The sequence below is a fragment of the Salvia hispanica genome, chromosome 1 (assembly GCF_023119035.1).
Source record: "Salvia hispanica cultivar TCC Black 2014 chromosome 1, UniMelb_Shisp_WGS_1.0, whole genome shotgun sequence".
NCBI classification, from domain to species: domain Eukaryota; kingdom Viridiplantae; phylum Streptophyta; class Magnoliopsida; order Lamiales; family Lamiaceae; genus Salvia; species Salvia hispanica.
Window position 1 is genome coordinate 28,511,759 of NC_062965.1, and position 13,989 is coordinate 28,525,747.

General features: G+C 31.0%; 1 protein-coding gene across 1 annotated transcript; it reads right to left on the reverse strand.

Annotated features, from left to right (window-relative positions):
• Nucleotides 1-1,255: 1,255 nt before the first annotated feature.
• LOC125218741 (transcription factor bHLH137-like) lies at nt 1,256-3,661 on the reverse strand. Its single transcript, XM_048120482.1, has 8 exons — nt 3,323-3,661; nt 3,107-3,229; nt 2,970-3,035; nt 2,760-2,828; nt 2,589-2,675; nt 2,382-2,489; nt 2,136-2,268; nt 1,256-1,636 (listed from the first exon to the last, which is right to left on the reverse strand). Exons 1-7 carry the CDS (start codon nt 3,509-3,511, stop codon nt 2,176-2,178), a joined length of 735 nt encoding a protein of 244 aa, XP_047976439.1. The 5' UTR covers nt 3,512-3,661; the 3' UTR covers nt 1,256-1,636; nt 2,136-2,175.
• Nucleotides 3,662-13,989: the final 10,328 nt, after the last annotated feature.

Sequence of the window (13,989 nt, forward strand, 5' to 3'; positions counted from 1 at the left end):
GGTCAGTCGGTGGGTGTGCTCGTTGTTACTTATCTTTAATTTTATTATTATTATTATTATTATTATTATTATTATTATTATTATTATTATATGAAGAGACTAACCCAAATTGATGGTTTAACCTTTTCTTTTGGAACTTTACATATCTGCTTAAAATATGTGCATGTAAATTACACTTAACTATTCTGATTTCGTAATTAAATTATTCATTGATTCTGATTTCGCAATTAATTTAAATTTTGGCGCTAATATAGTTTAATGACTCAATTATGTGGCACTATTGATCGTTAATCAAATGACATCATATTGTAGGCAGCCAAATATATAATTTAGTATATTATGATGTTGTTTCGCTGTCTAGGTGATGTTATTTTGGTTAAGATCTGATAATGTCACGCAAATAATCATCAAGTCATATAAGCATCACAGTCTTATTAGCTCCAAAAACAAATAATTGATTCTGTAATATACAAGCAGATTTTACAACTAGTATATAAAACCAGGATTTGACAAAAACTTAAAAATTTATTGACTAATACATTATCTACATTTATCCTGCAATGAAGGGACTCATTGCCCTCATGTTAAAACGGATTTGCAATTTGCCAACTGAATTCAGATTATTATACTCTATAAAATAATATTTTCAATAATTCACATTTCATCCACCCCTTATGAATACTATATGATCAGTTTACTATTTTAGCATGACTAAAAAATTGTGCACTTTTTATTTTTTGAAAATTACCAAACCTTTTTATCTCCTTACATTATATCCTTACTACATCAATTTATTTACAGAAAATTATGCATGGCACACGCATTTTCTAGCATTTATACAGTTAAATAAATTCGCTCTAACAAAAGTGTACCATTTTTGCTAGTACATCAACACACATACTACCAAATATTTACATAAAATCATGTAAATAAGTTTGAGTACATTTATAAGGGACAAATGAAGTAATGTTAATCTCTTTGTCACCTAGAATAAATTTGAAGTTCTCTAAGTCGTACTATATTTTATTTGAAAAGCTTTGTAAATTTTTGTTTTTCAGTGTAATTAAATTTAACTACCATATGGTAAACGAATGAGATTTTTTTACTCTATAAAATCCCTCTACATATAGTATAACCTATCAAGTCATGTCAGTTGTAGTATAGTAAAATATCAAATCATAGTTAAAAGGTTAAATCAGTTAGTCGACAAGGACAAGAAAGTAAGTCACTGTAGAATTAACTGAATATGACCAAGTGTCGGTAAAAATAAAATATATAGTGAATTACAATGCACTAATTTAAACTTTAAATTCACAACATTCAATACATATATATTCTCAACACATGGAAATTTATGCTAATTAATCTTTTCCTTCTACATAATTTGTGCCTAAATTTACAAGCACTAGAAAATGCGCTCCCATATTTGAGAGTCAAATCTGATAAAGATGGAGTACTATAATCTGTCAACAGATTAGTTATATCCACCTATTTTTGAAGCCCTTTTTTGTGCTCATCAAATCTATCGAAGCAACTTGAATTTCCCCCTCAATTTCTTTAATTAGAAATATTATGAGCATTGGCTTTCCTTTGCACTGTCTTCTTCCTCCATCAATATCAAATTATTTCAACATACCTGATAATGATTCATGGGAGACAAAGAAATTGTTGTTTATATGTTGGGTAAAATAAAGAAACTAAAATTTTAGCATGAATAAAGAAATACTATCAATTTATAAGTTAATTGGTTATAAATTGATTCATGCACGTTTTTATGATTAACCACAACTAGCTTAGAAAACTAATTTTGTAATATACATAAATGAAAACCATTATTTTATAATTCATCTATCCCACGTTACTTGAAGCACTCCTTTTTGGGTTTAATTAGTATATCATTTTCTTTTGATTATTTTAATTAATCCGCAAACGATGTTGTTCGTTAATTTTCTTTACCAATGGTAACTATTAATTAAACATGATTCTTTGAAAAGGTAAAGCAAGCAGAATTAAAAGACATTAATGAATGAGAAATTATAAAATCTTTCAAATCCATTGTATGCATTAAAATGGAGTAATTTTTAATTATTAACATAATAATAAAAATATTTTTCAGACAGTGAATGAGTGCTAACCAGATGGTTGTAGGGCAGATGCTGGAATTTATACTATTAATTAATGGAATGAAAACAGGCTGTGGTTGAGTCCTGACTGATTGAAATTTTTTTGTCTATGCTCATCCACTTCCCACAAGCTCTGGCTGCTTCCCTGAAAATGATAAGTATATTTTGTCCATCTTCCATTAAAATATAGGAGTAAAATTTTATATACATATCTATTGAAAAAAATAATAAAAAAAATAAAGTTGATGTATAATTTACCTGTGGAAGTTGGGCTTGTTGAAACACAATAGGATTTTCAACAAAATTAGTGTTATTGGCTGGTGTGGGACTGCATTCTGGCATTGGGGATGGCAAGTCAATAAGATCCTGCATGTAAATTTCATTATCAAATTTTTGATTTTATTTATAAAAAAATGTGACAAATCAACTCAATAGTTTTTGGATTAAAGAAAACTGTATGTGTACCTGATTAGGCCTAGCCATGAGTGATTCTAAGTCCACCCCAAAGTCATAGAACATAGGATTCACAGAGGCAAGCTTCATTGAGAGAAACTGCAGAAAATGAACTATTTAGCATGGTAATATACATACATAAATTGAAAAGAAAAATTTGAAAATTAATAAATAAATATTCACCTCAACTTGATTTTGGAGGGATTGGACATAATTAATAATTTCATCCAACATGAGGGCCTTTCCGGTGACCTGTTTTGTCACACAAAACCACATGAGCTGTCACACAAAATACATCTAAACAAACAATATTATCCCAAACCAAATCAAAACTGGCCAATTAGATTTATATATAATTGGGACAAATTAAATTATTGAAGTTGAAGAATTCACCTTGTCACAGCCAGGAACAAGAGTCTGTAGCAGTTTCATTCTCTCACTTATTCTCTCTCTCCTCACCTATAACACAACAAATAATAGTCATTTCACAAAGTAAAAAAAAAAATTAGAAAAAAAAAGAAGGTATATACCCTTTCAGCAAGACTGTGACTATCAGTAGCTTGGCCCCTCCTTGCCCTTACATGTATGTAGCCTTTCTTTTCTTCATCATCTTTTAATTTCTTCTGCTTCTTTCCCTTCACTTCTCTCTTATCCTATATAAAAAATTAATTAGCACTAATATAAATTTTTTTGGATGTGATTAATGTAAAGGAAAATAATAGTACATGTGAATAGACAATAGTAACCTTGGATTGAGCAGAATTTGGAGAACATTTCCTCTTTTTATCCATGGTTTCTTGTTTATCAGTGACAATTGAGGAGGAATTGTTGTCTATTGTGGTGGTGGTGGTGGTGGCATCAATGGTGGTGGAAACAGGGAGGAAGAGGGGGAAAGGGTGGTGGTGGTGAAAGGAGGTTGAGGAAAAGGCTGCCATGTAATGTTTGCAAAGGAAATTGTGAGAAAGTGATGGGAGAGAGATTGTGCAGAATTGGGGTCTGATTTATTATGATGATGATGATTAGGGTGGAGGGAGAAAATAAACTTATATAATATCAGAATAATGTGGGTCTGTTTCTGCTACAATGTCGAGAGGCCTTACTTATATTTATATACTTATAACCTCTGGGGACCAGAAGAGAGAAAGAGAGATATAACAATTTAATTACAATGTATGCATGCAGTAAGAAATATTAATTAAAAATAATTTAGATGATGGCTCGAAATGAAAAAAGAAATTGACTGAGGAAGTACTATCCAATAGTCCTTTTTTTATTTTGATATATGTTCATAAAAATTAATTTTTTCATTTTTAGTGTATCACATCCCATCATTTTTTTCGTTCTCTCTTATTTTTATCTTTCTACTTTTTTCATCCACCAAAAATATTCGGCACAGGTTTAAATGTGAAATCAATAATGTAAGAAAGAAAAGAAGAAGAAAAAATTGATAAAGTACAAGAGAAAAACAGAATATATGGATTGAATAATTAGAGAAAAACTTTCATTTTTGGATGAAACTGTTTCTTTTGAATATTCCAAAATTAAAAAGAAAAATGACTATTTTTTCTGGGGACAGAATGAGTACTATTTATCCATCTTACAATTGATAATATTTTAATCAATATTTTATTCTATTAGTTAAAATGTGTACTCCTATCATTTATTACTAATATTGAATCACCTAGCCAAAAATTTGCAATATAAATTGGAGAAAACTCCTAAACCCTAAAATACCAACTAAAAATCCAACGAAGTGACTCGTCATTTCGATCAAACATTTCCAAAATTGAAGAATTCTTGTAAACAAAACATTAGTTTAAGATATTTTTGGAAAATATTGAAAATGGAGACACAAATTGTGATTAAAATTAAACATAATTGGTAGTACAAAACATATTTAATGTTGCTAGTCATTATAAATAGAAGAATCATATGTAAATCAATGGACATGACATGATCATTATTATCTCCCCCTCCATCATTTCCAATTTGAAATCAAACAAAACATTCCCCAAATTGTATCTTTATTATTTTATTATGGATTATTTCATTAATTCATTGAACTTTAAATATTTTGGACCAAGAATCTACAAATATATTCATTTTATTTCATCATATATTTTCTGATTATAATAAATATGTATGTGAAATAATTTGATTGGGGGGCCATGGGTTAGATCCGTAGATGAGTCAATGTGAGTAATCAGTTGGTCCAAATGTGATGAACAGTTAAACAGTTGAATGTCAGTTTGCTTTTTTCATAACCTTTAATTCAGTGAATCCGATTGAGCATTGTGCATACGATTCTGCTCTAATATTAATCATTACAACCCAACAAAATTAAGCAATTATTCCTTCTCTTTTTTCGAAATATACACCAAAATTAATCATTTTAATAGAGTTTCGTTGTTCTTCTTTATTTTACCTTTTATAGTTGCATTTCTAAATATTCTCAATTAAAATTTGCTTCCTTTTTTTATATAGAAGCAAAATACTCAAAAAAAACCATCAGCGCTAAAGCAAGAACACCCTATAACCATCCAAGAACAACGAGACCGGAGGCACCTGGGCAAGCCCAAGGCACGCCGAAAGAAGAGGAAAATAGGTAAACAACCAAGTGACAACATAAAGAAACAACAAATCATATTCCAATTAACAACCTGGACTCGTAAGTCCCCTAGATGAAGAGAACATACTCGTGAGGACATACTTGCCATAGTCAACCCCATCTAAAATTGTGTTGTAGCAAAATTCGACAAAGACAAAAGATCCATATTTAAACTCCCCTTCTTCCTCTTATGATTCTCAGGTCCTTTGCATTTTCTTATGCTTTTTAAATTTTCAATCATTTGTCCTGGTGGAAAGGGAAAGTTTGGGCTCTAGCCACATATCCTAATTTTAAAATTTTCTTATATACTGAGAATTTTTTATTGTACAATCATTTTCGATTACTGGATTATTAATATCTGCGATGGATATAATGTGTCACTTGCTCGATGAGTGAAGTGCTCAGCTTGAATCTTCAATAAAGCGAAAAATTCCTATATCTTTTTCAATGCAGAATTTTTACTGCAAAAAAACTTCTTGATAAATTATGTTACTCAAATATAAATTAAAAAAAAGCACAGGTAAAACAAAAATAAATAAAAGAATCACAATCTAAGAATCACTCATAAAGGGGTAAAACAAGCATAGCTAGGTAAAACTTTGCATGTAAAAAACCCATGAACAGGAAAACCCTACTGCACCATCTAAATTGCTCAGCATCTAGAACTAGCTAAGAACACACAATCTAATAGCATGATTTTTTGATTAAATTATGCAAATATATGTAGTGGAAAAAGATGTCGCATGATTGGAGGAGTATCTAGCTATCTAGCTAGCTAGCTATGTAAGATATTACATCTGTCAATCTAAGACTAGTTTATCCTCGGCCAATTATAAGCCAATTTCGATTCCATGTTTAGGTTGAATTAACATCGTCAAAAGGCCATATAAAGACAAGAAATCAGATAAACTAAAATGATCAGAAAGATATTAATTAGTACCATTTTTTATTTATGTCAAATATATGTATGTGTAATGTGTTTACAAACCAAGACACATGGCCGGTTACAAACATTAATGCATGTAGTACCTTGCTTTGCAACGTGTTTTGAAACTGTGTGATTTGATATTTATGTCTTGGTTTAAATCGATGTATATTAATGGCATATATACACTTGTAATTTTATTAATGTATGATTACAAAATAAATGTGGAAATTAAGTAACGAAGGACCTAGCTCAATTAATATTATGGGGTCGTTCATACCATTTCTTCTTCATGTCAATTGGCATGCAATCAATGATTGAATCATACAAAAATTCAAACGCACCCTAGTTTCTTGAAAATTAATTTAATAAGTATAAAAAAACTGACTGCAAACACAATGTTTCCTGAGGCCTTAATCCTAAAACGAATAGGAAATTAATAAAATGGAAATAGAAAAAAGAATCAAATACAACAAATATCCGGACTTTAGGAAAATGACATTTTTGCCCCTCAAACGATCTCCGATTTCTTAGCATTTTTCACAAATTATGAGCAAATTTCAAGTAATTATGAGATTGTGACTTTTCAGTTTCGTCGGCTGAAATTTTTATTCTGATTAGATATCGTGTATATTCGCATCCCTAGTTCGGCTATCATTTTTCTTAAAAGTCATGGCTCGTGACGATGTATCTAAGCTTGTCTCTTTTGCACTGTCAATATTACATTGTGTTTCACGATTATCGTTTCACTTCACACTTGCGACTAATTTAATCTTGGACAAAAATTGATCTTGGTTTATACGATATTTTCAGAGTATCTCGCTATTATCTTGTCTAACAATGGATCGTCTCGAAATGAATTTCGGTTTTACTCCCTCCGTTCCCCAAATTTTGTCACAGTTTGACCGGGTACAAGTTTTAAGAAATACTCCCTCCGTCCCCCATTAGGAGTAGCACTTTGACCGGGTACGGGTTTTAAGAAATATAAAGAAAAGTTGGTTGAAAAAGTTAGTGGAATGTGGGACCCACTTTTTTATATTGGTTTTATAATAAAATGTGAGTGAAATGAGTTAGTGGAATGTGGGACCTACTTACCATTTATGGTAAAAATGAAGTGCTACTCTTAATTGGGGACGGACCAAAATGGAAATTAATTAGTAACTCTTATTCGGGGACGGAGGGAGTATAATGAAAAGTGAGTTGAAAAAGTTGGAAGGACGTGAGTCCTACTTTTAAAGTATTAGTTTTATAATAATATGTGAGTGAGAATAAGTTAGTGGAATGTGGGATCCACTATAAAAAATGGTAAAATGTGAAATGTGACAAATTTTATAGGACGGACGGAAATGGAAAAATGTGACAAAATTTCAGGGACGGAGGGAGTACATTGTATGCTTAATTATAGAACCTTTATAGAAAAAATGTCTCCGAAAAGGAGCAAATTAAACCAAACAAAACTTGATATTATCAACTAGTTTACATAAAAATGGAAGTGGAGTCATTGTCCATTGACGAAGGGGAGCTTCAAGATTTTTGCCACATATGATGGAGACACCAATATTATAAAGAAAAGAGACGAATGAACTGCGATAAAAAAGTAGTAGTAGTGTTATTGCTGTTCTACATATGTCAAATCACACACACACACACATGCAAGAAGAAGGAAAAAAACACACACAAATACACACACACATATGTATATATGTATGTGGCGTTATTACATAACTAACACAACCCAGAAGCACCTGGAGAAACATGAATAGTGTTGATTGAAAAGAAAAGAAAAAAAGGCACAACTTGTGGCTCCTATCTTGCCATTTAATTCAACAAGTAATAAGAAATTCATTTATGGTTTAATTGGTGATGAATAAACAGTGAAATTTCACTATTTAGTTTAGCTAGCTAGGTAGTTGCTCTTGTGTATATGGACGATCGACAGTGACGATGAGCCCACTTTTGATTAAGATGACACATTGAAATTTAAAGAAAAAAGTAAAATGAAAATAATTGTGGAAGACAGGAAGAGTCTTGAACGTCTTTGTGATTTTATGCATTAATTCAATCACATGCACAATATTTTTTTTTTAATTTACTGTAGTATAGTAGCATTCATTTACTTTCTCTTTGCATCTTTGTACAATAGTGGTAATGACACATATTAGCACATTTAGATAGTAAAAAATAGTTAACCACCATCTTTGAACCAAAGAGGCATATATAAATGTCTTTTATTTAAGTCAAGCATATTTATCTATATGTTTATCTTATCTCTCTTCAACATTGTCTAGCTATCGCCAGCGTCGATGTCAAAGTTATACTCTAGTCTCCCGGCAGTCGTTAATTTATTTCACTCCATCGATGAAACTTCGGTTATATGCACCATGTAAACCCTCTTTTTATTAGTTCAAACCACGCAAACCAATCAAGCGCGTCCATCCTCGTCTCTATGAGCCCTAGGTTTAGTGTGCATGGTTTGAATTCTTTCTTCTATATTATGTACTCCCTTCATCCCACTTTAAGTGACTATTTTCCTTTTGAGAAGCCCCATTTTGAATGACACTTCTTAGAACAGAAATATCATTGTCGCTTCACTTAATTAATAAAGCAACGCTGTATAAAATTATGTCCCGAATAAGAAATATTCATACTTAGAGTGAGACAAAAGGGTATATGAATGTTGATTAAGAAATTGTCCAGCCATGCATCTCATGAAAAAACATTTTAAATTCTCCTATCCCATTAAAAATAAAACATATTTTTGGGGTTGTCTCATTAAAAATAAAACATTTTCTAAAATGGAAATACCATCATATCTACTTTTTCCTTCTCTTTTCATTAACTCACAAAACAACACTAATTAACATCACGTATCGTAAAACAAACATTTCATATTTAGTGGGACGGAGGGAGTAATTTTTATGTTGGAGTTATATAGCCTTTTTGAAATCAACTCTTGTTTTCATGAGTAAATTTACTAACAATGAATTATCTTGCTCTTAAATAGAACTACAACTCCATGATTTACTAATGGGATTAATTAATTTCAAGGCCATTGCAATTATAAATCGACACACATCGACAAAATCAATGGGAGAAAAGAAAAAAAAAGTACTGTATATATTGGTGTGTGTAACGTAGCTTTCAAATTGAATGGAATTCTTTGCTAAAGTGAAACACACATGTATGAGAACTGTCATTGCGTAACGATTTAATTGTGTTTCATTGAAACATCGAAGTCATGCGCCTAGCTTAACCTAGCTAGATTCATAGATATCTAGGGTTTCTTTTATATATTGGTCCTTTTTCTTGGTACACTAGATTTCACAATTATTCCAATGTTTATATGCCAATGTACACCATATTTGCGTGACATAATTGAATAATTTCTATGATTCGAACACGACGAATTGTACTAAATGACCAGCAATACAACGACTTAATGACGATTTTTGAAGTTTGATTGAATTTGCATTGTGTTGTTGTGTGTTTATGATACATCACTCCATTTCCACAATTTAATGTTAATGACATCTATTTAGTTTTGAATTAGTAGTTAATGATGATCGATAATTTCACTAAGTAATGTATTACTACTATTATTGTTTTACTACTAAGTGCACAATATATGAAATGAACGACATATGGAGGATACGATCGAGTGAGTAAAATTAATTATCACTAGCTAGCTATACAGATACATGACCTGCGCACCATCAAACATTCATACTATGTTAAATAACTTCATTAGTTGTATTTTCTCCTATCTTCTTTCTTGTTTTCTCCATTCCATCACATTCTTCTTCACTACCTACGGTGTGATATTGTTTTAGTTGCTATCTGATAGTGACACGTAAGTACGTCATCAAGCCATGTGCCATTATATTGATTAGTTGTAAAATAATTATAAATTGATAATTCGACCAGTAATTTACAGCCTGATTTAATTAAAGCTGCTACACAAAATCACAATTTGGCGACAATTTAGGACTTTACAAGAAAATCATCCAATAGTTAGCATGTATGTGTGTGTGTGTGTATAATGGCGGATTCGGGTAGGGTCAAGGGTCTACCGACTCCTTCGTCGGCCATGAGGGTGAAAAATACTCCATCAGTTTGTCTTTGTATATCGTCACGGACCCATAGTGTGTGGCCACATCATTCTCTGTTTTGGGGTTCACTTTCATTCTTCGTCCTTTATTCACTGTGGCCACCGACTCTGCCTCCCGACATTGACGACAACCTTTTTCACTATCTAACCCCACGAGTTTCGTTTCGAGTGGTAAAGTAGTGTAGTAGGTCGTGTATATTAGATGCAATGAGTTAGGTGGTGTGGTTCAAATTTAAAGAGACTAATTGAAACGAAGAGTTACATATCAATCCAAATTCTAATGGACGTAGCAGTTTTTGTTGCTACCTAAACGACATTTCTCTGGTGAAGAAATCACCATACACGCATCCCTAACTTACAAGCCCCATCTATTCTCAAAATCGTCCATTTACCATACTCCATATTTTAATTTTAATCTAGATTTACTTAATCCTTAAATTCGATTTAGCTAGTGATTCAAAAACATATATTCCACTACAAAATTTGTAAACGTGAGATTTGATAAAATTTGATTTATAAATCTATCTCTTCACGCGTAAATCTTAGGAGTAATTGCTAGAGTGAATCACAATCACGCATGACATATTGTCATCTCAAATCATATATGTCAGTTTCAAAAAATAAAATAAAAATCAGAAAATGTGTCGGTTTCGATGTGTCACAAAATAGAGGATAGCAATGTTCCGTGCTGCAAAGTACCACCGTCGATCCATATTGTACAAGTTCACATCAACCCTATATAGAAACTATGTCAACAAAAGTAGTGTCCCTATTGCATTAAATCAATGTTTATCTTTACTCTATTTTCTTACAAGCCAAGGAGAACTCACGATCACTCTTGCAATATCAATGTTTTAAGAATGGTTAAAACGACTAACAATATTGAGAATGATGTATCAGTGTTTAAAGAAAATAAAAGGACATAAACATCAAATTCGAGAATCTATTTCAAAATATTATTAGTAGAGAGAGAACTTATTTGGTGTAACGTCGGTATTAGTCACATTTAACTCCTTCCCTAGGCTATTATCTCATCTCATGAGCTACCGCTCTAAGTTGTCGGGCTCTCGATGAAAATACTAATGCTCCCCCCGTTTCACAAAAGATATCATACTTATGGAATGACATATGATTTTAGGAGGTTTTGTTTTGTATGTTGAGTGAAAAAAAAATATTTTTGTATAATGATGAGAGAGTAGATTTTTTCCAAAAAAAAGAAATATGACATCTTTTTTAGGATAAATCAAAAAGAAAAGTGAGAGTACGTACTTATTTGGTACTCCGTCCTCCAAATGTTGTCCACTTTGACCCGACACGAGTTTTAAGAAATGTAATGAAAAGTGAGTTGAAAAAGTTAGTGGAATGTGATTATTACTTTTATATATTAGTTTTATGGAGTAATAAAATGTGAGTAGGAAAGAGTTAGTAGAGGATGTGGATCCTCTGCTAGCTGTGCACAAATGCACAGCAGCCCCTGCTGTTCCACACAAGTGATTAAAATAATTAAATATATACTCCATCCGTTCCATAGTAATAGGGGCGTTTTTTCATTTTCGTCTGTTCCATAGTAATAGAGTCATTTCCCTTTTTAGTAAAAGTCAACACATTTTTCCACACCTACTTTACTCTCTTTACTTTTTTCTATCTTCATCTCTCTACCTTTTTCATTTTCCACTTTATTCTCTCTTTACTTAACTCACATAACACAATTTTTCTTAATCTCCGTGCCGAAAAGTTTTGCCTCGATTACTATGGAACACAGGGAGTATTATTTTATTGAATTGTGAAAAACAGCAGGAGCTGCTGTGCATTTGTGCACAACAGATGATCCCATCCCCTTAGTGGAATATAGGGTACACTACCAAAAATGGTAAAAAGTGAAATGAGACAAATTTTGTGAGACGGACGAAAATGGAAAAATGAGACAATCTTTGTGGGATGGAGGAAGTATATAAAACCCATATCTATTACTCCCTCCGTTCCACAATAATTGTCACTCTTTTTCATTTCGGTCCGTCTCACAATAATTGTCACACTTCATTTTTACCATATATAAATAGTAAGGCGGTCTCACATTTCACTAACTCACTTCACTCACATTTTATTATAAAATCAATATAAAAGTGAGTCTAATATATTTCACTAACTTTTTTCAATCAATATTTTTTTACATTTCTTAAAACTCTATAGGACGGAAGGAGTACTTTACATAGTAGACGCAAGACACATTTTCTTGCACTCAAGTTTATAACAAAATATATGAGAAATATTCCAATATATTGAAAGTGATTAATATATATAGTTTAGATTACTTAGAGGAATTATGTGTTTCTTATTCAAGGAGAGTGGTGACACACCACTTCTAGTACCTTGCCTTAAAATATATTTTATAAATTATAAATAAAAGTTGCATCATCGATTTTTTCAATATAGAAAAGGAGATTGACACATTTAGAAATTTGATTTATTCACCATGCACATATTCATATTTTTCTCAACGTTTTCTGAATATAAATATGTCTTAATGTACGCATCTATATACATATATAAAAGGCAAATTTTAGCCTTAATATTGAATATTTATTAGTTTTTAGGTTTAAATTTAAATATTTAGAACTTTTGGGCAAATCTAGATATTTGCAGTAAGTATAATGAATATAATGTGTAATGAATGTCATGAAATAATTTAGCCATAGCAGTTACACATATTTAATTTTTAGTTTAAATACTAGGAGTATGAATTTTGGGTCACTAATTAAATCATAATGTGATACCTTTTGAAACGTTTTTCTTCTATAAACTATTTACACATTTTTAAAAAACTATAGCCAATTTCACTAAATAATGATTAATGATATGATTAATGATTTATGCGTTTTTTACAAAACCACTTAGGCGTTTCCTAATTGATACTATTTGTATTAATTGTTAGGAGTATTGATTAACTATATAAATGAGGGATTTTTTTTGTGAGGTATGATGGAATTTGAAAGGTTTAAAATATTGATGTTGTCTTTGGTTTGTATCTATAAATACATGTTCTTTAGTTGTGAAATTATCTTCTCAGTGTGGTTTTGTATTCTTTTTTTGTTTGCGTTTCTCGACGGCATATTGTATTAGGGAATGGGGTGGAGGGGTCGTAGACGAGGGACGGTTGATGATGTGGTGGCCTTTATATGTAGCATCATTTTTATGTCGGCAGACGCGTGCCCAATTTGCATTTTTTAGTTTAATCTTTTTCGATATTTTTATGATTATTAGTTTGGTTAATTGTATATTATATTTATTCTATGTTTGAGATTAAATGTGTAATATGTAAATAGTCATAACCTACAAATGTTAATCTTATCTGCTAGAAGAATATTGATATTGACAACATTTACATGCATTGTTTTCTCTGCAGGTGTTTAGTCGAAAATAATACCAAGAGCAACCCATTGGCAGAACCCGTAATGCTTCGCATATTTTCTAAGAAACAACATTGTTCCTGGTTTTCCAAGCAACAATTTACATGCTTATTTTTTTCCAATTAATTATGTTTTCGTTCCGTTTCATTTTATTAATTATATTTTTTGTTTCTTAACATTTTTTAATTATATTTTTTGTTTTTTCCATTCATTTTTATATATCAATTTTGATAAAACATCATATTTGTTTTTAATATTATATGAACTTATTGGTATTTTTTTTCTTTTTAGTTATATTTTTCATTTCTTTCCATCCACTTTCATTCATTACTATATTTTTCTTTTTTAGATTGATGTTACCACCA

Coding starts and splice junctions, on each gene's coding strand:
- LOC125218741 (XM_048120482.1), bottom strand. CDS start 3,511: ATGGCAGCCTTTTCCTCAACCTCCTTTCACCACCACCACCCTTTCCCC. Junction 2,676..2,759: donor CCCTCCAAAATCAAGTTGAG/GTGAATATTTAT, acceptor CATTTTCTGCAG/TTTCTCTCAATGAAGCTTGC. Junction 2,269..2,381: donor AACAAGCCCAACTTCCACAG/GTAAATTATACA, acceptor TATCATTTTCAG/GGAAGCAGCCAGAGCTTGTG.